We start from the raw sequence: 24,584 nt of genomic DNA, 5'->3' as shown, positions 1-24,584 counted from the left end.
ACAAATGGGGAGAGGTGCACAGAGAGGTTAAATGGTTTTGCCGAAGGCCATGCAAGCAGTTGGTGAAAAAGCTCGTAATAGAAGCCAGGAGTTCCTGGCCAACAAGCTCATGCTTATTTTCCACTACACCATGCTGCCTTGTGAAGCTGCATCACCCTGGGAAGGTCATATTGGTCTCGTCATATGGTCTTGTAGTGACAAGAGTCCAGCTATAAGGCTTTACGTTCACTCAGGATCTCATTTGCTGTAGTTTGCTGCTTCTCTTTGAAATACTACTTAGGATGATTCATATGGTGGGTAGGGAAAACAAATAGCAATGGAAGGATAAGGAGTGTCTTGGAAAAAATAAAGGATGGTAGGTGACAAGACAGCTTAGTGAATTAGTCCTTCTTGTTGTTAATAGCACTCTTGACTTTGGTCAAAATTATACTAGCTTTAGTGGTCACTCTTTTTAATCCTCCTTTTTAGCATTTGTAGCAGCTGCAGCTGGGGTGTGGGATGATCTGGATTGAGGTGTGCATGTAGAGCTGTGTTGGGGCATATCACAGCATTATTTTGGAAGAATGGCCACTATTCTGAAATAACTTTGTGAGCATCTACATAGCAAAACTGCTATTTTGAAATAATTTTGGAATTTTGGAACGTTTATTTCAAATTCTGGAATCCTCATTCTAAGAGGAATAGTGCCTATTCTGAAGTATATAATTTGGCACATGGGCTGTATAGGAAAGGAGTAAGGGTATTTCAAAATAAGTTGTTCTGGAATATCTTATTCTGACATACTCTACCATGTGGACATAGCCCCTACAGTGCTTCCAGGGGCTGTAATCTGAAATATCCTCTATTGTGTGTGGATGCACTATTTTGAACTAAGTTTTGTTTATTCCAGGGCTTCCCTATAGTATGGACACATTATTGTGGGGTATTTTACTTCAGAATAACAACTCTGAAATAATCTATTCCAGAATAATGCTGTAGTGTAGACATACCCTTGAAGAGCAGTCCTGGAATAGCAAGGTGTGTTGCAAGTCAGGACTGGCAGGATTGTTAGGTGTAGAACTGGGCACCATCTGCTTGCATTTTTCCTGATTCTTGTCTACTCTAGAGGACCCCTTTCTCAAGGCCTCCATATTTGCCTACAGATTTTAAAAAGGTAACTTTAAGGCTGTTGAATAGTTATGGTTAATGTACATGATTAACTCAAAATACTTAATAACAATTAAAATATCAATTGTGATTAATCGTAGTTTCAATCACACTAGTAAACAATAATGGAATACCAATTGAAGTTAATTGTACTTTAGATTTTTTCTGTATTTTCAAATATATAGATTTCAGTTACAACACAGACTACAAAGTGTACAGTGTTCACTTTATATTTTTAACAAATATTTGCAGTGTAAATATGGTGAACACAAGTAATGGTATTTTTCAAATCACCTCATATAAGTACTGTAGTTCTACCCCTTCATCATGAAAATGTAATTCACAAATGTAGGGATTTTTGTCACATACCTACTTTCAAAACAAAACAGTATAAAACTTAGAGTCTATAAGTCCATTCAGTCCTACTTCTTGTTCCGCCAATAGCTGAGACAAACACATACTTTTGGAGTGGGGGGAGGTAATACTGCTTGCTTATTTATAACTGTGAAGGATTGGGTCACAGGAGTCCCTAGCCCACCTGTCCTCTGTGGTGCCACAGCCTCCTTTCCTGCTGGGCCAGAAGCTCTGGTCCACCCCAGCCAAGGCACAGAGTTGGGTAACTGCCCCCTAGCAGATGGAAAAAACAAAAATATTGAACTAGCTCAGCTCTGGAAGGGCTCAACTATAAGACTGTTGTCAGTACGCAGGGACACAGCTCCCAAAGAGGGCCAGCATTCCAAATAAATCCATTTTACTCTATGTAAAAGTTTGACACCAAGGAAATTTATAAGGTCTCCCTCTTCATCAATGAGCGAGCTGCACAGTAGTTGCATCCCGATACCATTAACAGTTATTTACGCTGGGCTTGATAAGCATGCCAGCTAATCCTAATACTCTAAGAAACTTGTTGCATGCAAATTCTTACCCTAACAATTGTTCTAATTATCTCTTTCTCAAGATAGATAGCCTGCTAGCTTGGGCTCAGTCCTTTTCCCTGTTTGGTCTTAGATGTTTCCAGAAGGCATCATAGGTAGTAAGTGGGGGGTCTTTTGCCATCTGGCCACTCCCCTATTGTTTGGTTCCTCTCTTTATATCCCTTTAGCCCAAGGTTGCAATTCTTTGTATTCAATTATTTTTTTCTCAACTTGAATAATAAATACCAGATCCAAAAGGGGTTCCAGCATCAGATGGAATGGTCACATGTTTTTGTAGGACCAAACACAGTTTGAGCTTATAGGGGAAAAAAAAAACTATTCACAGATCATTGATTTGATCACCCAGCCATTAAGTTCCTAAAGTATCATTAATGGCTTTTACTAGAATAACTGGACTAATAAAACAGGTTCCCACTTAATATTTCTAACTTCACATACAAGAAATCTACATGCACACAAATTGTGTGTACAGATTCAGAAGATTACAAATTTTAAAATATGTCACATGATTTACTTTGCATAAAGCATCTTTGAGTTATGCATATCCATATTCACAAGCAAGTTTTCATAAAGCACAGGGCTCATGACAACGTCTCCTGAAAGTGGAAACAGATGTTCACATGGCACTTTCGTAGCTAGCATTGCAAAGTAATTACTTGCCAGATATGCTAAATGTTTGTTTGCCCCTTTGTGCTTTGGCCCCCATGCCCCAGAGGACATGCTTCTGCGCTGATGATGCACATTCAAAAACGTGTTAATTCAATCACAAATGTAACTCTTTTGGGGAAAATTAAATGTCTTCTGCTCTGTCCTACCTGCATTCTGCCATATATTTCATATTATAGCAGTCTTGGAAAATGATGCCTTATGTTGTTTGTTTTAAGAACATTTTAACTGCAGATTTGACAAATCACGGAGAAGGCACCAATGTGATATTTCTAAAGATAACTACAGTGTAGAGTCCAAGATTTAAGAATCTGAAGTGCCTTCCAAAATCTGAGAGGGAAGAGGTGTGGAACGGGCTTTCAGAAGTCTTAAAAGAACAACACTCCAAAACAGAAACTATTGTGCTTGAACCACCAACAAACAAAAATTCTGCTGGTGGCATCTGACTCAGATGATGAAGATGAACATGCATTGGTCCGTACTGCTTTTGATTACTATCAGGTAGAATCCAGCATCAGGATGGACATATGTCCTCTAGAATAGTGGTTGACACATTAATCTTTAATGCATCTGGTACATAAAAGCTTGTGACCCCCAGCTAAAAGAGTGCCATGCAAATGCCTGTTCTCACTTTCAAGATACATAAACAAGGAGAAGGAACCATTATTTCTTCCTAATGTAGACAATCTTGTTTGTCTGAGCACCTGGCTGAACAAGAAGTAGCACTGAGTGGACTTGTAGGTACCAAGGTTTTGCATTGTTTTATTTTTGAATGCAATTTTCTGTACGTGATTCTGCATTTGCAGGTTCAACCTTCATGAATAAAGAGCTTGCACTGCAGTACAGGTTGAAGCTCTGTAATCTGGAACTCTCTCATTGGGCAACATCCATAATCCAGAATGATTTTAATTAGTCAGATGATCACTTATCATGAGTGTGGCCAATTTTCCAGTTGTCCCATAAGGTTCATTTACAGCCATCAATTCTGGCTCTCAGTGTCCTGTGCTGATATTTGGCTGTAATTTACCCCAAATGTCTTCTAAGAGACCAGTAAGCTGTAGAAGTGTTGGTAATGTTCTCAACAACACTGACCTCTCATGGTGTGGTAAATTTTCTTGTGCAGCACTGGTCAGGTTCTGAGGGTGCAGAACAAGAGAGGTTCTGCCTGTACTTGTATAAAGTGAATTGAAAAAAAATACCATTTCTTTTGGTTTTTACAGTGCAAATATTTGTAATAAATAACATAAAGTGAGCACTGTCAACTCTGTAATTGCAATCAATATATTTGAAAATGTAGAAAACATCTAAAATATTTAAATAAATGATATTCTACTATTGCTTAACATTGCACGTAATCATGCAATTAATTTTTGTAATCGCTTGACATTCCTACTTAAAATACAGGGTTTAGAAATTGGAAATAGGCAGAGAAAAGTAACTTGCAGTAAATAATTTGAATTGGTTAATCATCATAATTGTAGAAGCCTTTTCCTTTTAAACCATTTATCTAAGGGATAAGCATAATGTGGCCTGTGCAGTATAAGGGATGCTCAAATCTTGAGCTGACTTGTAGGTGCTCGATGGAGCTGAAAGATGAAAAGGTGTCATCTCCAATGCCTGTGCAGCTCTTTCTAGTTCACAACTGGTGTCGTACTTCAAAGTTCTGCATCTGTCAGCTTCTGAAGGAGATGGTACCAAGAAGAGGAGAAAACAGATGTTCCAAGTGAGTTCCTTATTTGTCAGGAGCACACCCGACTAAGATTAGTATTGCTGTTGACTTTGACTGCAAGAGCTGTTGGTGATCCAGTAGGTCATGCAATTCCCTCAGATTCTGTATCAATCCAATGTCCCAGTATGGACTTCTAGCACTTCTGGAAGTGTCCTCTTTCTTCTAAACATAACACTCAGAAAGACACTATGGTACTTTTTGCAAGTGGTGAGGTGCTGTGGTGTCCAGATTTCATTTACATGCCTCCACAGCATATTCACTTGAAAGAGTTAACATGTTTTTTTTTTCCCCAGAGGCAGCTGCATTTCCCCTCTGGGAGATGTTCTTTCTATATCGTTTATGAAGTGCTTTGGTATCATTTTGGGTAAATGATGCTCCTTAAAGTATATCTGGTAGGAAGGGGGATATAGATACCAAACACACATCTTCCACATCCCTCATCTGCTTCCTTGTGCTGAACAGACAGGCACTCTACCAATTTACTGAAAGTAAAAAATCAGCCCTAGCATTTCAAGCAAAGGCTACCCAGGGGAAGATGTCAGTTCAGCCAAAGAAAGAACCTTGGTACCAAAGACAGCAAATTTCTTTGTATATGATACATGAGGTTTCTTGCATTCTCCTACCTTCTGAACCACATGTGACATTCCTGAAGCCCAGAGCAAAAATATCATAAGAAGAGTTGTTCTTTCCTTAGACTGGTTTCAAAGGTCATTTGCATAGTCAGAAATAGCACCATACATAGATAAGGTGGTCTGATGCCTTCTTAGTTGTTCTTCCAAGGTGTCACCTTCATAGGTCGCATGTAATCCATCCCACAGGAACTAATGCAGGATTGTGCCTTCCTAGCACTTTGTCTGTCCAGTCCAAAATTAAGTGAAGCGCTTGATGGAACTTCCAGTATCATCCCTGAGCTATTTTCTAGAGGAGACTCATAGATATTCAGGTTTTATTTTTTTACAATTTAATTTCACACTACTTATATTCCATGGCTAACCCTAACTCACTGAAATCAGAGATATGTTAGGTTGGACCTGATACCTCCAGCACCACAGCAGATGTGACCTACCTTGAAGTACCTATTGTGTTCAGCAGCTCAAAAAGAGCTTTGTGTGAAGAAGTGCCTGGTACATTCAACAGTATCGCAGGTACATTCTACCTGGATGTACTAACATCTTAATATGCTAATCGGGAAACAGAGCAATGTGCAGTTGGCATTTGGATTCTCCAGGAAAAGCCCTACCAGATAAGTTTAACCCTTAGGAAACAACCAATGGGTGAAATCTGTGGGTGGCTAACGTCTAGTTTTGGGGTATTATGGTGTGTAGAGAAACTCTGTAGTCTAAAGGAAGAGGGATTAGGAAAGGTCTTTCCTGCCTCACCTCCCCTTGTGGCTCCCTTCCTCTATCTCAGCTGAAGAAGCAAAAGGGGAGAGTGACATGCAGGGGCCAGTGTGAAAGCAGAGGTTTCCTGCCACAAATCCAGGACTGTTCTCTGCTTAAAAAAAACAATTGGGTAAGTAGACTGTGGCTGTCTGTCCTCTTGAGAAAGAGCTCTTTAAACTAGCCCTATGGGTGTTCAGTAGGTCAGGGAGCACTCCTCTTTTTAGGAAGAGTCCGTTGCTGCAATGAGGAGTTGTGTGTTGTACTGCTCAGAAGTCCCCAGGATGAATACGCCTTTCATGAAAACCTAAGTACAATGTACTGAGGACAACTACCCTCCCCCTGAATGTCTGTGGATTAAATTGCAGCTCATGCCCACCCCAGCAAGGACAGTTATTAAATGGATATTTCCTGAGTCCTTGCAGTGTCCCATGGCTCTTTCTAATCTGTGGCTTTCTGCACTGTGCCAGGAAGGAACAGGGAAGAGGAACTGTTTCAGCAGCAAGCTTAGGTTGAGCTGACACTGCTGAGGGTAGGATAATTTTGCACTGTGTGTGCAGGAACATTATAACCTGTGTCCAGAGGCTGCCACAAAATCTCCCTAATGGTCCACATTACTAATTCAGCTAATTACAGCAATTATATGAAGGAGTTGCTGCTGCGGAGAGACACCATTACGCTTCTCTCCAACACACCACAGTACATGCTGCTTATTAATTAGACCGGCAGGAAAAAAAAAAAGAGAGAGAGAGAGATAAAAAGGACCAGCTGGGAACTGCAAGTAACTTATAGTGAGACTCACAGAGGCCAAGAATGTGCCTCGTTTGCCTTAAGCCTTTCTGTGCCGGCATTTCCACTCCACCTACTGTATTGCTGCTGGACCACTAACTATCAACTAAATCTCTCTACATTTAACAAACTAAACTATGCTTTGTCCTATGTGGACATGTCTGAAATGGTGAGTGGCACAGGTGCATTGCAGCAGTTGTGCTCTGTCTGCATCCACCTAGACTGTTTCCCAGTGCAGCAGGTGCATTCTACTTGGAATGAATAGCAGAGCAGCAGGTGCTCCCCACATGAGTACAAATGATGGGCTTAGCAGCACAGCAGGCTTGTTCTCTGGGGGGCAAATGATACTATGGGCTGCACAGGGAGCGCCTGTTACTTGAATGCATCTAACATGTTTAGCTGTATGGTAAGTGCATTCAATCTCAATGTCCCTGGTATGCTCAGCAGCAAAATGGATGCCTACTACTTGGACCTGTTTGGAATTTCAGCTGAACCCCAGATGTGCTCTAACTGGATATACCTGGTCCTTTCGGTTACGTCTGGACCATTTGCCAGCCCAGCAGTTGTTTTACTTGGGTGTACCAGTTCTCTTCAGTAGCACAAAAGGTTCAACCTGGTATGTTAAACAGCATAGCCAGAACACTGCATCTACTGAAATATGCAGCAGCACAGTTAAATAATTTTACCTGACATATTGGAAACCAGCACCATGGAGGGTACTATTATGCCTAAACATGTCTGGAATTTTGACTATAACTCAAGCATTTACAAAGATAAAATTTAAGATATTTTTCCAGGAGAGTAAACTGTTTGTGTTACAATCTTTTGAACCACAAACATCTTATCACTTTTTTCTTTTCTTTCCCCATCTTTGTTCCTTTCCTTCATGAGCTAGACCACTGATGACATTGTTTCATCAGCTGAATGTTCCAGCGATGATGAAGACCTTATTGAATGTGAACCGAGTACAGGTAAGTCAGGTCAGTCTTGTTTTGCTTGCTTTCTTATTTCATTTGCAAAAAACAAAACATACATATGCGTGCGTGTGTGTGTTTGAGTGTGAATGTATGCATATATATATATAGATATGGAGCTATATATGTATATGTAATATACATATATATACTGTATATCAAATAAAAATTTATACAGCCAAGCATCAGATCCCATGGAGTTGGTGATAGCAAAAGATAGAAATATAATCACCTTTCAGTTACTGGAAGCTGTCTTTGCGTTAAGCCTGATGTCCTTAAACCATCCCCTAATTAATTAGTTGTTAACAGTTGTGCTACATATTTGTAGTAGCCATTGTACTGCTCTGTTGGAGAACAAGAAATTTAAGCAGTCCAAAGTATATATTAAAGGTGGGAGACTAAGGGGTGAAAGAGAGAAGACAAACTAAAGTAGAGAAATAATGAATGGTCCGTGTTATTTATTCCTCATTAAGAGTCATCCTGAGTGTTTTCTGCAAATGTGAACTTGTCCATGGGATTCTGCATGCAGTTAACATGGTAGTATATTTGTACTAGTTTTGTAAATGCAAAATTAGTATTAAGTTGTACTATGTTACCTGCAGTGATGCTTCAAAATGTATCTTTCAAGAGTCCACAGGACTGTAGTCATTTGAAAACTGACTTGACTTCTCCCTTTAGATCCAGATACATTTTGATGATTTGATGGCTTTACTTTCTGGTGAGATATATATAATGTGGTATCCAGCAGGCAACTGCAGTCTATTTTATTTCTTACAGACTTTTTCAAGTTGTCTTTTTGAGGCTTGCCATGAGTTAAGCATTTATATAATAGAGAACAGATATCATCGAATTTCTGTGTACATAAAATAGTGAAGTTTGGTTAGATTCTTACATCATTAAAGGTGAAACACATAAATAGTTTGTTTAATTTTTGTTTTTCTTTTGTTTGTGTTTGCTTTGGTTTGTTATTTTGGGGGTATTTTTCTTTTTTTGCTAAAATAACATTAAATGTTCTGTTCATAATTTCCTGAAACTTTTCAGGTTAATGTAGCCATAATAATAAGTCACCCAAAGCTAGTGCTTTATATTTCTTTTCCACCTTTCATATGCAGCTTGCATTCTTCTTAGTGGAACATGGGCATTTAATAATTAATATGGCTTTGCACTGTAGCTGGGAAATTCCACAGTGGAATCACTAGGGAAAACAGTGACATTCAGGCAGGTGTGTGAGGAAATGACAGAGCCTCTTCCCTTTATTACTTCTCCAGATCAATATAAAGGCCTATGCACTTAGACAGACATGTAGCTGAAAACTGTTCCTCCAGCATTTTCATGCACATGTGGATACATAACCAGACTCAGCCGTATCCCTCAGAACCCTAGTGCATGACACTCAGTGTATCTTCTCTAATTCACAGTAGAATTAAGGCTGTTCTACAGCTTACAGAGTCAATTGTGAGAGCACGTTAGCATGTCACTAGTTGATTCTGGTGTGTTTCCCAATAGTACAATAAGACTTACTGTAGAGATGAGCCATTGCAAGTCACTAGGAATCAGCACCGTGGCTCCTCAATGAGTCAGGGAAGGACTGAAGAACCTATGTACCTATGGTGGTACAGAAACTTATGTTTCATCCATTTAAAGACCCACTACTAATCTTCAAAGACCTAAATAAACATGTTTTGTCAAAATAGAAGCATGTTCCTGTCTTTATCAGCCCGCTCTTGTCCATTTTCCATCATCAAATTGCAGTACAGAGTCATTATTTTATAGATCCGAAAAGTGATCATCTAATCTGATCTCCTTCATAACACAGGCCATAGAACATCCCCAAAATAATTCCTAGAGCAGATCTTTTATGAAAAAACCATTCAGTTTGTGACACAGCTCTTTTCTGGTGAGGAATTGTAATGGCACAGGATCTGAGAATGTAGCATGAGTGAATGAAAAATGCCGGGAGGAGCAGACTTCTAAAACTGGAAGAAGCCAGTGCATTAATAGTTTGGACTACTCCACTAGGGGCCTAAATACCTTTGAAAATCTGGCCTATAGAAGCTGGAATCCCATTGAAAATATAAGCGAGTTATTCACTTTTGAAAATTCAGCCCTACAACCTCTTTGTGCTTCATATGTCCAGTGTAGATTACCCCTCCTTAGTTCTTCATTGAGGAGATAAGGTGATACAATGAAGTCAGTGGAGTTCCTCAGGATTTACACTGGTACTTAGCAGTGGGCAAGTCAACTCTCAAATGCAAGTGCAAGGGCAAGTGCATCTCAGTAGCACTGGTGTGCAAAGTTAGCAGAGGGAAAAGCAGCAGGGCTGTCTCAGTCCAGAATGCGAAGAAAGATGGATGGGTAATATCCCAGACTCCCCACCACACATACAAAGTTATGCAGACTAAAGGTCACATCTAGCCCCTTCCACTGGAGAGCAAATGCTAGCTGGGGCTCGCTTTACTCCTTAGTTAGATATCTTCTGTGTCAGATGAATGGTTTAATCTTCACAGTTAGATCAGCTTAACTCTGTCACTCAGGACTGTAAAAATGTCCTGTCCTGTGCAATTGGACTCAAGCTGGCCAAAGCCCTGGTATAAACACTCCTAAGTTATTGGAAAATGTATTCTGTTGCCCTAGATAGTGCCTCTTTCAGAGATGGATTTTCTGTTGTGATGGAAGAATCCCTTCTGATGATTTAGTAAGTGTCTATACTAGAGAGTAAGTCTATACACTATCAAAACAAAAAGCAGTCAAGTAGCACTTTAAAGACGAGCAAAATAGTTTATTAGGTGAACTTTCGTGGGACAGACCCACTTCTTCAGAACATAAGAACATAAGACTGGCCATACTGGGTCAGACCGAAGGTCCATCCAGCCCAGTATCCCGTCTGCCGACAGTGGCCGATGCCAGGTGCCCCAGAGAAGGAGAACAGAAGACAATGATCAAGTGATTTATCTCCTGCCATCCATCTCCTGCCCTTGTACTGAAGCCTAGGGCACCATACTTTACCCCCGGCTAATAGCCATTTATGGACCTAACCTGCAAAAATTTATTGAGCTCTTTTTTAAACCCTAATAGAGTCCTGGCCTTCACAGCCTCCTCTGGCAAGGAGTTCCATAGGTTGACTGTGCGCTGTGTGAAGAAAAATTTCCTTTTATTAGTTTTGAACCTACTACCCATCAATTTCATTTGGTGTCCCCTAGTTCTTGTATTATGGGAAAAGGTAAATAATTTTTCTATATTCACTTTCTCCACACCATTCATGATTTTATATACCTCTATCATATCGCCCCTCAACCGCCTCTTTTCCAGACTGAAAAGTCCCAGTCTCTCTAGCCTCTCCCCATATGGGACCCGTTCCAAACCCCTAATCATCTTAGTCGCCCTTTTCTGAACCTTTTCTAATGCCAATATATCTTTCTTGAGGTGAGGAGACCACATCTGCACGCAGTACTCAAGATATGGGCGTATCATAGTTTTATACAGGGGAAGTATGATATCTTTTGTCTTATTATCTATCCCTTTTTTAATAATTCCTAACATCCTATTTGCTTTACTAACTGCCGCTGCACACTGCGTGGATGTCAGACCGTAGCCAGACCAGAACAGACTCAATATTTAAGACACAGAGAACCAAAAACAGTAAGCAAGGAGGACAAATCAGAAAAAGATAATCAAGGTGAGCAAATCAGAGAGTGGAGGGGTGGGGGGGAAGGTCAAGAATTAGATTGAGCCAAGTATGCAGACAAGCCCTGTAGTGACTCAGAAAGTTCCCATCACGATTTAACCCATGTGTTAATGTGCCGAATTTGAATATAAAATTCAGCTCGTCCACTTCTCTTTCCAAAACGGTGTGATAATTCCTCTTCAGTAACACACATACCTTTAGGTCATTGACAGAATGCCCCATTCCATTAAAATGTTGACTAACTGGTTTGTGGATCTGGAGTGTTTTGATGTCTGTTTTGTGCCCGTTGACCCTTTGTCTAAGGGAGTTAGAAGTCTGTCCAATATACAAAGCATCTGGGCGTTGTTGGCACATGATGGCATATATGATGTTAGTAGAGGAGCATGAGAGAGTGCCCGTGATTCTGTGACACTATGCCTTTGTAGAACAGAGACTTTAACAATCTACACCCCACCATCAACTTATGCCTCGATTACAACATGCGAGAGAGACATTTCCTGGACACTACAGTACTAATCAAGGATGGCCTGATCAGTACCACACTGTATCGAAAACCTACTGATCGCTATACTTATCTACACCCTTCTAGTTTCCATCCTGCACACGTGACTAGATCCATTGTTTACAGTCAAGCTCTTAGGTACAATCTCATTTGCTCTGATCCAACTGACAGAGACCAAAAACTACAAGAACTATACCAAATATTCATAAACCTGAATTACCCACCAGGAGAAGTAAAAAAACAAATCGACAGGGCCGGACGAATACCCAGAGACCAGCTACTCCAAGATCGGCCCAAAAAGCCAAGAACAGAACACCACTGGTCATCACCTACAGCCCCCAACTCAGACCACTGCAACGAATTATTAAAAATTACAACATATTCTTAATCAGGATGCTACACTCCAGAAGGCCCTGGGTGACATGCCTGTTCTCTCCTACAGACAACCTCCCAACCTCATGAGGATCCTCACTAGCAGCCACAGTCCATACCCCAGGAACACCAGTCCTGGAACCTTTCCCTGCAACAAAGCCCACTGCCAACTTTGTCCACATATCTTCTCTGGAAATACCATCACTGGACCTAACCAGGTTACTCACAGAATCATGGGCACTTTCTCATGCTCCTCTACTAACATCATATATGCCATCATGTGCCAACAACGCCCAGATGCTTTGTATATTGGACAGACTTCTAACTCCCTTAGACAAAGGGTCAACGGGCACAAAACAGACATCAAAACACTCCAGATCCACAAACCAGTTAGTCAACATTTTAATGGAATGGGGCATTCTGTCAATGACCTAAAGGTATGTGTGTTACTGAAGAGGAATTATCACACTGTTTTGGAAAGAGAAGTGGACGAGCTGACTTTTATATTCAAATTCGGCACATTAACACATGGGTTAAATCGTGATGGGAACTTTCTGAGTCACTATGGGGGCTCGTCTTCATACTTGACTCAATCTAATTCTTGACCTTCCCCCCACCCCTCCACTATCTGATTTGCTCACCTTGATTATCTTTTTCTGATTTGTCCTCCTTGCTTACTGGTTTTGGTTCTCTGTGTCTTAAATATTGAGTCTGTTCTGGTCTGGCTATGGTCTGAAGAAGTGGGTCAATCCCACGAAAGCTCACCTAATAAACTATTTTGCTAGTCTTTAAAGTGCTACTTGACTGCTTTTTTGTCTATACTAGAGTGGTGCTGCTGTGCCTTTGTAGCATTTCTAATGTAGACATACAATCAGTATCAGAACCCCCCTGATTTCAAAGGAAGTAAAATAGTCCTCATGATACTGCTGAAATCAGCACCAAAGTGCCTTGAAACATCCTGCTTTGTTCACCAGACTCCTGTGGTGGAAGGCATATTTGCATATCTAAGTACCCTCTTGCTTCACCAGACAGGGCAAGATTTAGCCCTTTGCAAGGATCTCTTCTTGGAGAGAGAAAAAAAACTGTTTTACTTGTAATTTTAATGAACCTTTTTTAAAGTTACTTCTTCCTGTGGTGCTGGCAGGTCAGTGTATTTTATATCCTCCTGTGACTTTCCTGTTCAGTTCTGCAGCAAACTGAAAATTAAATGACAAACTCAGTTCAGGCCTGATCGTGTTCCTCTGGTAACAGGCAGCCTTTAAAGCCTCTGAGCTTGTTCCAGATGCCAGAACTTGGCCTTGCTTCACCCTCAATACTATGGTCCAATAACAGAAAGCCGGGTGAACATAGTAGGTTATCCCATGGCAGCTGTGAGATGCATTGCACATCAGACTGAGGCCATTACGCAATACCCAAGCACAATGAGTCAAAGTCAGCAGAGAGACTCATCCTTCAATTCAAAGCCATTTAGATTGCACAGGGGTCAGATTCCAATCCCCTGAACAAAATATATTTCTATTATTTTTCTTGTGGGTCTAGAGGGAACCATTTTCACATTTTGGTTTGAATGAATTTAAACATGGCATAAATTTTTAGATTTGCACCTCTCTACCTGTGTCTAGACTAGCCCCCAACTTCGAAGGGGGCATGGTAATTAGAGTGTTGGGAGATTACTAATGAAGTGCTGTGGTGCATATGCAGCGCTTCATTAGGCTAAATCTCCCCCGCGGCGACTTCGAAGTGTGAAACTTCAAAGTGCCGGCTTGTGTGTAGCCACGGGTCAGCTGCAGGTACTTTGAAGTGCCCGTGCTCCTCAAGTCCCTTTACTCCTCAGAATTTACCCAAAAGGAGTAAAGAGACTTTGAAGTTGCCATGGGGGAGATTTAGCCTAATGAAGCGCTGCATATGCACCACAGCACTTCATTAGTCATCTCCCAACATCCTAATTACCATGCCCCCTTTGAAGTTGGAGGTTAGTCAAGACACAGCCTCTGAGTTTCATGAAAACTACTTGTGAGATGTCAGGACCATAAACCTATGCCTAATTACTCATTCAGGACAAACCTTGACCCTTAACATTCAGCTGTCTTGGATCTAGATACCTCTTGCCCACTTTTCTAAATGTAAAATATGGGCAAAAGGGAAATTTCCTTGACCACCTCTTTTGCATGTCAGGGCTGTGTTGGCCAGCTCCTAACATAGTAGGGATAGTGAGTAGGGTGCACCTTTACAGGCAAACTTCCTGCTGCTCGGAACCTGAAACCTGCATGGTACTTGAGCTCCATGTTTATACCCCAGATTCTGTCCTTGACATGCCTGTCCTGTCTCTGTGAGAGCGGGGGACCATTTGTCACATAACCACACATAGCTATGGGTGTGTACCTACAAAGCAGTGCTAGCACCACAGTGAAGTTAATAATACTCCTTGTGAAAAGTCATAATAGAAGAGTGGTTGGTTTAAAGGTAAAATAGTTTGACACGCATCCTAGTGCAGAAAGCCACCATAAATACACCTGGATATAGATTTCAACCAGTCCAAAAGTCTGGGGTGCTCAGGCCACAGGTGTTTGTTTTGCCCATTCTATAGGTGGGAGTGATTTGTGGAATTCAGTTCCAGATCCTGGTTCAGATTACTTAAACCCCCATCTTCAAGTTGAGGCCAGTGTCATGGCAACTACAGTCATTGGGTGGAGGTTTTTAAGGCTGTTCTGTGCAACGTTTGAACCGGAGGGATGTTTGCATAACTGAGCTGTAAGCCTCCAGCAAAAGGAGTAAATTTCATCTGCCTTTTACCCAACCTCAGAATCATAGTTCTCTCTTTTTGTAACAGCTGCTAGTGTAACCCAGCACCATTACCCTTTCATCCTTCAAGTTGTCCTTATAACCCTTTGGGACTGACTAAGATTAAACATATATAATTGGGCAGCGAGTTGGAACTGCAGCCCAGCACACTTACGGCATTAGTCAAAACAACAGTACCAAAATACTTCCCAGTAAACCAAGATCCTGTAACATAACCTCTAGGAATGATTCATTGCTATGATGTAAACACAGATCCCCTGGGTTCACACAGGCAGTGGGATTTCTAGTTGCTTTGGTTGTGGGCTTCTAGTTTTTATTAGCCTGACTGACTTTTCCAGACTTTATCAAGAGGAATTTATTCAGTGTATTTCATTCATCCCAAAAACTTAATAACCTGAGGCTGACTCTAGCAAATCAGACCAAAAGGCTTTTTCCCAGGAGAGATTCAGTGTGGCAAACCTTCAGCACAAACCAGAGATCATGCACTGAAACATTAAAGCATCAACTGTACTTATGTGTGTGTGACACACATATACAGGCTTGTACAATAGGTACATATAGCTCTATAAATATAGAAACCAGTATACAGAGTTATCCACATGCTATTTTATTTTATGCACCAGATTGATCCACAGGTGATTCCAACTTCTGCCAGTGTAATCCTGGGCGTGAGAGCCCCTCAGTGCAGAGTCTGCCAAGGACAGAGGCTTGAGTTGCAGAAAGCAGCAGGGTAGGGCACACAGTCTTCTCCACTAGAAGGTGGCAGGTAAGCAGCCAGCAGGAAAAGCGCAATGCTGGATGAGAAAGAATCATGGGCAGGAAAATCATGGGAAACTCTGAGTCAGCTCATCCTTGCCTCATCTTGCACCACTGGTTTTCCATGAATCACCCAGTGGATTTGAAAGTTGCCTTCCCTCACTCCTATCGCTGGCAGGAACTTCTAGAGACACGTTTCATTGCCTGCAGATCAATGTGAAATCTGGCTAGCAACCCTGCACTAGACAATATGAAAGTTGTCCTGTTCCTGTCTCTGCAGCTCATATGTGCGGGAATGAGACCCACTGCCTTTTGTGTTAACCACACACTCACAAAGGGGAGAGTTTGGGCTTAAATTGTGCAGCATAGTCCCAACTCCTCAGGCAGACAGAAGGCTAGGAACCCAAAGGGTGAGAGAGAACGACCAGGAGAACAGAAGGTCCCAGTGTAAATTCTGACACAGGAGTCATTTCTCAAGCATATATGCCATCTAGTACAGCTTCCAGAGTCTGCATTTCCTACAGTTATTTATGCCACCGCCCCATCCCACTGGCATGCTGGGGCACAGAGAGAATATGGGACTGGGACACAATTTTGCAGGTCTGAAATGAGGGTCGTCCTTGTGGAGCAGAATTACAAGAGGTGACATTTGCAGTGAGAATGGCTGCTTGCTTGCTTGATGGAATTTTCTTGCTACAGATGTTTTTATGGCCAAAACAAAAGAACAAGTTTTACTGATCACTCATGCAGAGCCTTACTTTTTTCCCACCCTCCTTTTTATGTTACATTTTCATTTTGGGTTTGTTTCTCAAGATGTTGATCATCCTCCTATATAAACCCCAAAAGACTGCCCTGAGTATTTTAGATCTCTATATACAGTATCTATACATTTATGTTTTTATATGTATATATACTAAAGTAATGTGAAACCAGTATTAGCAATAGTCCCTATCATCCAATCACAAGTTTACACAGAAATTCATGCCCTCATCTAACCCCAGTATCCACTGATGTGGACAGATGCATGATACTGTTAATTCTTGGTGAGCAAAGCATGTTATTTCTTTTTCCTTTGGAGGCTTTTTTTTTCTTTTTTTCTTTTGATTTGTTTTTCAAGCAATAGTTTCATCTGCCAGTTATCCTTGGGGAGGGAGAGGGAGAATAAAAAAAATATACAGATATATCCATCGATATATACACTTAGCGCTCTGGGTATATATAGATAGATATATATGTTGTATATATTTGAAGAACATTTTCTGTCGTTTCACCTCATCTTGTGCCGCATGAATTTTTGGTGATTGATACTTTAGTTCGAGTTATTTTTTTTAATCATGATGATACCATATTGCTATTTGTTAAGTTTTTAACATCATTGTTGTAATTTTTGTTTGTATTTTGGAGTAATTCCAACAAAATAATGATTAAATCAACTTGCAAGAGAGAGAGATAGCTCTGCAACCCACTAAAGGCAACAAAATCTTTTCTTGCCATCCAAAAAATCCAAATGTCCAGATTAAAAAAAGACAACCCAAGAAAGTTGTGTGAAAAAGAATGAAGATTCTCAACCTCCGATGCCTTTCATTTTGTTCTTCCTTTTCTTTGCTACTTTCCTTTTCTTTCTTCTGCACAGACCCCTCTGTCGCCTCCCCTTTTACATTTATTTTTATTGAAAAAAGCAGAAACTGCTTCTTCTTTCCCCACAAAATACAAAACAAACCCTCAAAACTTCCAGCAATAAACCCCCTACAAACTGCAGATGGCATAAAAAGAATTTTATTGCAAGTGCAGAATATCTGTTGTATCTTTATTTCTGGGTCAGTGCGAGATCATTTTTTGTGGCATGCTGTAGTTTTAGCAAATTAACTAACCATGGCCTTCATTAATCTATGCATGAGCTGTGATGACGCCATTTCATGTTTCATCAGAGCTATGCAGTCAGGCTAACCCAACAAGTCCATAGTGCATGATGTGGGGGGTTATTTTTAACTTTTTTTTTGTTGGATTTTAATTTACTCTTTTTGGATGAGTTGTGCCAAAACCAGGGGCTCCCTTGCAGGCTCACTGTTACATTTTTGCGGGGGGTGGGTGAGCTTTTTTTTTTTATTTTCAATTCTTGTTAACGATCTTGTGTCTTGTCTGTGTCCATCTGTCTTGTCAGCGTGTCTTGGAGTCCATTGTTCCAGTGTTGTTCTGTGATTCTGTTCTCTGTTTGTTAGATGGTGTTTGAATCCCTCGCACTCTCTGACTCCTCACCCGCTCCCCCACCCCTGCTTCCCTTTTAACCTTCCCTGGAGGGAATTCCACAAAGGGGCAAAAAGCTTTTACTGACATTTTAGTGCCAGGTTTGCAGCATGAAAATCATAAGGTGCCTTTATAACCTGTCAAAGGAAACAAATTTTGCAGTTGGAAAAAACTTGCCAACCAACCTTTGTCCTTTTTCATTTCACTTCAAACTGCTTTACTGACCTAACAGCTAAGTGACTTCTTTGTATAAGAACAGTATTTCCATATGACCGCACCTTAAAATAAGAACTTCTCTAGCTAAGTGTGAATGGGTGGGCTAAGCCCTGATGCCCTGTACAGGAGGCCAAGGGCCTTGTCTCACACATGCTAGTGAGAGGAGCAGACAAGCGGTCCTCCAGGGAAGATAGAACATCTATCTCAGCTGTGGCCAATCAGGGTCCAGTGGGCCAAAAGAAAAGAAGCTGGACCTTTCAGGAGCTTGGCTCAGGCAAGTCTCTATACTGCCTGGGAGACCAGTAGCACTGTGGACAGCTCCAAGTGAGGGCTAAACTTAGACCTTGGCCACATGCAGGCCCTGGGGCCTGGGACTGGCTTCAAGTCTAACAGAGGAGCTGACAGCACCATGGACAGGGCCAGTCAGATTCCCGCCCTCAAAACCCTGAAGAAAACAAACAAGGCCTTATGCGGTACCCTTAGCTGCAGAGGGGTACTCATGCACAGGTGGACCCTGTCACACTAAGCCATGCTGTGTTAATGCACAGCTAGCTTATTTTCTGGGAAAAGCTACTGGCAGTTGAGGCTGTATGTTAAATATACTGCATTTCATGCACAAGCAATTCCATGTATTGGTATATAGATTTCTAAATTTTCAGTTTAAAATGGTTTTGTAGAGCAGAAGAAATTCCATAATAACAGTGCCACTTTACTCCACAGAACAGTTTTCAGTACCATATATTGAGTTTTATCTGCACTGTTTACTGTCACTAATACTGAATTGTTTTGCCACTGGTAGTTTCTGGAGATCCACCACAGCTCTGGGAGAGTGAGTTGGGGACTGTTTTGCCTTACAGAGCAGCAGAACATTGTCAGCTAAGTTTCAACTTCAGAATCTTTATTGCTGGGAGGAAATGCAAGGCAGTAAGAGTGGAGGTTGGTTTTTCAGATGCCAGGTTGAATTTGTAGCACTTCATGTTAGAAAAACAATATTTTAGCTTTCACTTTGAAGCAATTCCTGTTCCCATTGCATTCTGTGGAAGTTATATCATTAATTTGAATGGGACATCAATTTATCAGAGAAAGAGAATAAATTCATAGGCCAGCTATGCCTGTTTTATCCTGTCACTCAACCAGTGTAACTTCCATCTGTTGCAAAGGGAAATGACATTCTCTGGTTTTCCAGCTTCATTCTTTGCTCTTTGCTGCATCTCCCAATTGGTGCCCAAATACTTTATTTGGACATAACCAGTTAACAGAGTTGTACTTTGGATGGCCAGAATGAACTGTGGCTGACTAAATGGTGGCTGACCATAGTGGAGAAACTAAGGAGTACTTTGGTTATGAGCAACTTGGGCTGCTTCTGAGGAACTGTGGTAAGTAAACATGAGCCCAAACCAAATCCCAAACCTGAACAACATGGAACTTTGGGATGGTTGGATCTGGGTAAGAAGTTTGTACGAGGCCTCATCTCCAATGCTCAGCAGATCTGATCTGAATATGATTTTGTGGATATCCTAGACAATAGCCAGCTGTTGGCTGTACATGATCAGTGCCTTTTGAACTTAAAAACCCAACTTTTTGGCCAGGCTTGTCAGCTGTGCTTAAGGCTTCTGTGGATTAAGTTGAAGCCATTTAATTCAGTGAATTCATCCCAATAGAGCAAATATCTCTTGCAGTTTGTATGCAAGAATCCACGAGACATTTTCATGCTTTCATTCAGCTATGGAGTCTATAATACCAGCTGCCCTACAGGAATAGATGGAATTCACTTTACTGGGTAACTGGAATGTTGAGGTCCCAGGATTGTCTTAGTATCTTTATTTCAGGGCATATAAGTTTATTTTTCTTAGCTCGTCATGCTCGTAACAATTTGGTCTATTTTGATTGGGGTTTCAAAGGCAGTTGGTGGTGGGCATAATAAGATCTCAAGCATTATGAAATTTAGTTTAGTTGGTGCCAGACAACATGTTGTTTCTCTTACCATATTTGCACAGGAATCCATGGATTTAATCTTTTTTCTGACATAAATAGCAAGAGACTTGTATTTCCTTAATTGAGGTGGGGCATGGGGAGAAAGGAAGTTTTTTGATCTGGAAAATTTAATTGAGCATTATCAAATCTCGAAAAATAATAATATAGTAAATTTTTAAATCTCCTTAGGTTTAGCATTTAAATCTCCACAAATTACATTTTCGTATAGACTAATTCTTAGTGAATCAGGACATGTGCTGTTTAGTTGCAGTAGTTTATTAGGTGTTATTTAATTAATCCAGATGCTTAGAATCAATAAGCTGGTGGGTATGTGTATTATTACCCCTCTGTTGGATGGAAATAGGGTTGCTCAATGGTGTGGCAGAGGTGCAGCTAGCAGCAAAAGAGAGTCTTCTTTAGCTTAAATGAAAAATGATCTTAGGCTTAGTCCTGATGCTTCATGAAGTTCTGAGGGGCCATGGTATTATAGAAGGGTGATGAGTGAACATTTTATAAATTCATGTCAATAACTCCAAGGCTGGGCATGAACTTCTATAGCATGGTTGCTGAATTGTCTTATACAGACATTGCACAATCTGTGTATAGCTCTCTGGTTTGCAAAGTGGTTTGAGATAATGGAGGCATAAGAAGTGCTATAAAAATCCTGTTTCTGTTGCATTTTATGAAAGCTAAGGCCACAGATGGCTTACCGATACTGGAAATGTTGTTTCAGTTTCTGCTTTCATAGTCTCTCTGGGAGAAGACATTGCGAGCTTGAACAAGTTGTGACATACTTCATTGGACAGCAGACTGCTGTGTAGTTGTTAGGGCAGGTAATCAGGAGTCCAGATCCCAGAGTTCTTTTCCCAACTACCCCACTTGCTAACCCTGTGACCTTCCCCCTGTATGCCTCACTTCAGCCATCTGTAAATGGTGTGGGGGTGGGGAGAGCCAAGAAATAATATTTGTCTGCATAACCTCAAGAGGGGCAGCTGAGATTTAATTGATCCATAATGTTAAGTGATTTGGCTGCTCAGATGAAAGTTACTATATTATAGAGTAGATAGTATTATTAACTAGTACAAAGTGTTATGATGATTAGTGCATTAGTTCTAAGCATTTATTTTCCTGATTGAGTTATGAATAGCCAAGGCCTGCTGTTGCTATTACTTGCCATGGTTTCTTGCTGAACCAATTGTTTGTAGACACTGTATATCTGTGTGAACCTGTAGCAAGACTTAGGAGGGTAATCCTAGCAACCACTCCTGTATTATCCGTGCTGCAATATACTACTCCTTATCCCAAAGAAAGTGTGAAATCTGCAATGCCTTGGGTCATGCACAGGGCTCCCGATGACCCCTTTCATTTTCAACCAGCTTTAGTAAAAACCAGAAGCTCCCTCCCCTCAACTTTTCGATGATCAGTGTGGAACATTCATTGTCCACCTCCTACTGGAAAGGTGACTACAATAAAAAAAAAAATCCTACCCTCACAACTGGCACTAGGGCCCAGATCCACAAAGATACTCAGGTGCCTACGACATTAGTTAATTGCTTTCCAATCAATGAGAGTTAGATGCCTAATTAACCTTTGGTATCTGACTATTGGTGATCTTCCTCTCAGCAAAGAAGTTAATAATTGAATGGGAAAGGGATGCTCCCTTCCCTTCTCATCACCAGATTCCAGATCAGAACTGAGGTGTAATCACTAAACACATGAAGGGCTGCCTGCTTTGCTGTTTCTTTTGGCTTTGTGTACGCTACACAGTTTTAGTGACATGACCATCTCAACATGACCCGGCACAAAAAGTCAGGCAACTTAAATGCTGTTTGTTGGCACTTCTGTGAGCATCGTTGGCTGTGTTGAAAAGTAGTCTGAAGTAGCACTTGCCGGCTAAGCTTTTGTGGTTCAGGGGTTGGGCTGGGTTTAAGCTCCTGTAAACAACAAAAGCTTTTTGTTCAATTTCAAGTGTAGACAATGCTTAATGTTACCTTTCTACAGATCTACAGAAGATTTATCTCTGAGGTTTTTTAGAATAGAGGAGGAGGAGGAAAAAGTAAAGGAAAAAGAAGCAGTAGCTAACAAAATTAAAGGGACTATTGAAGGAGAGGGAACAGCACTCCATCACTCCCTTGCCCCTCCATTTTGTTACCTAGCTTGTATCCCTCCTTGCCAAACAAGTAAACACTCCTGTTAGCAGGCAGAATCACAGTCCATTTTCATGCTTTTTTATGGATGCATGTCAATGCCATATCACCAAAATGACTGCAATAGGGTCTTGTGCTCTCATCCAGGATTTTAGAAAATTTCAGGGGGAGGTTTGTTTGTTTTGGGGCATGTTAAAGGGTGGAGACAATGGCAGTCAAAGATACCTCTGGAATTGACTGGATCTTTTGAGTAGTTTTAGAAGTCCATCAGTTGTACTAACAGGAGAGGTCTTAGAGTCAGTGGGGGGGTCTGCTTCATAGATTTTTACATTTATACACATTGAAGATGTTTTCTACTGTGATTTTTGCTTCCTGTGTTTGCACACAAAGGAATTTGCCATCCAATTGGCCACAGTAGCTTGTAAGAAAGGGAGAAACTTCGTTGTCTCCTTGTCCATCCTGTTAAAGAATCTTCTGAATGGTTCCTTGCATCCTCCATTTCTTCTTGTGAAAATACCTGCTAGAATTAAAGCACATAGTCTGGAAGGGAACCAGAAAGAGCCACAATCTATTTTACCTACCCCAACCCTGAATTTTCACAGATACCTTTGTCATGTTGTAAATGTCCTCACATCATGAGCGTGGGTTCAGAGAAGCCACTTCTGGAGTTTGGCAAACTTTGTTCTGACAGATCCCAGATTTACTTAGCTTATGAGAGCCGACGTGCTATAAGCAAGTGTTGAGATGAAATCTGCTGCAGAATTTAACCTTCAATCAGAATTCTGTGCCATAAACTAAACTTTTTTTTCAGTGTCATTTCACTATTTTTGAATTATCATGGTTTACATCAGGCCCAAGTGAGATCAGATCAGGCCCAGGGTTTTCAGGAATATGGGCCACCTGGCCCACACTGGTTTCCAGACTTCTGCAAAAGCTGCTTGTCTATAATCTAGTCCATATGTACTGTCGTATTCTGGCAATCTTTCTAGAAGCCTTGGTTGGATTATCAAGCTGACACATGTCTAAATTACTAAAATATTTTTCAGCCTTCTCGGAGAAAGTGCTTATCCCTCTTAGCTTTGATTTTCAGCTTCATAAATTAGATGAGAAAAGACAAAAATACACAGTGACACATGCAGTAAAAGAGAAGAGAGGAAAAAGAGGTGGCATATGATTCAAAAGAAGCTTTTTGCATCACAATCAAATGCATTTGTGTTGGGTCTCTGTATGTCTAGGGTAAGTGATTATCTATCATGAAACAAGAAAGAGCTATCTTGCCTCCTGAATATAGATAATATCCCAGCGCCTGCCAGAAGATTATGGAAACGTGTTGCTACAGAAAAAGTGTGTCAGCTATATAGAGATATGTATGATCAGCAGATATATTTGCAAATGTCATTTTGTAGCTGTAGGTGTTTGTTCTATATTCTTTTGGTGATATTTCCTGGAGGCGAAGGGCCCCTGCTAATATTTGAAATGGCGTCTGACTGGAAGAAACTATAGCAGGGGACTCCCTCTGGAGAACAGGCATATAAGCTTTGGAAGCTGGTGTTCCATATTAGTGGAAATGTCTGGGCTTGCTTTATCAGCAGGATCCCAAGGCTCACTCTTTGGGGTCTAACACTCCACCAGCATCAGCAGACAAGGCTGAGGGTCAGCAAAAGACAACAGCACAGTAACAACACTCAAGAGATACTGCAGAGGTTCATAAATTTGAAAATTATTCAGTTGTGGTAGCTGTGAAATTAATGTGGAGGTAGGAAAACAGGGCATAAAATCTGCTTTCTTAATGGTACAGATCAGGAGTAATTTTATTTAAAAAAAAAGAATGAGTGTAGGCATATCAGTGTAAAAGCAGTATAAGAAAGATCATAACTAGCTCATGAAAATACGGCTCCATTCCAGAACTGTCCAGTGCCCCAGTATCATGTCCTTAATAAAGTCCAGTGACAGATACTGTTGTATTTTACCCTTCATTTCCAGACTTGCAGGTCTCAAGATGTCAGAGTTTACAGTCATGTAATCAGGTTTACCACGTGGCTTTCACCCTACATCTCTACTTCATTTGCAACCTGTTAGCATCTAGAGCAAGAATTTAGAGCTTGATTCCATATGAAAGTAGCTGGGAACCTCAGTTCTCAAGTGGTACAAAGTACTAATACCTAACTGTAGTGCTGTATAAGAAACTGAATACCAAAATCATGCCAGTATTACTCCTTCTTAACTCAAGTGGATAGTCGAAGTTGTGGCCCTGCAAATTGTTCCAAC

General features: G+C 40.8%; 1 protein-coding gene across 19 annotated transcripts in view; it reads left to right on the top strand.

Moving 5' to 3' along the window:
• Window positions 1-24,584, top strand: part of NRXN3 (neurexin 3) — a 1,384,038-nt gene that overhangs the window by 1,323,578 nt on the left and 35,876 nt on the right. For 11 of the 19 annotated variants that reach the window (XM_074996672.1, XM_074996671.1, XM_074996675.1 and 8 more), the window contains one exon: window positions 7,540-7,615. In XM_074996672.1, coding sequence (XP_074852773.1) covers window positions 7,540-7,615 — 76 coding nt within the window. Of the gene's footprint in view, window positions 1-7,539; window positions 7,625-24,584 lie in introns of all 19 variants that reach the window. The other 8 variants (XM_074996673.1, XM_074996688.1, XM_074996684.1 and 5 more) reach the window with 1 other exon arrangement.

The sequence above is a fragment of the Carettochelys insculpta genome, chromosome 6 (genome assembly GCF_033958435.1).
Source record: "Carettochelys insculpta isolate YL-2023 chromosome 6, ASM3395843v1, whole genome shotgun sequence".
NCBI classification, from domain to species: Eukaryota; Metazoa; Chordata; order Testudines; family Carettochelyidae; genus Carettochelys; species Carettochelys insculpta.
Note: the sequence above shows the minus strand (reverse complement) of the source record. Positions and strands in the feature narration are given on the sequence as shown.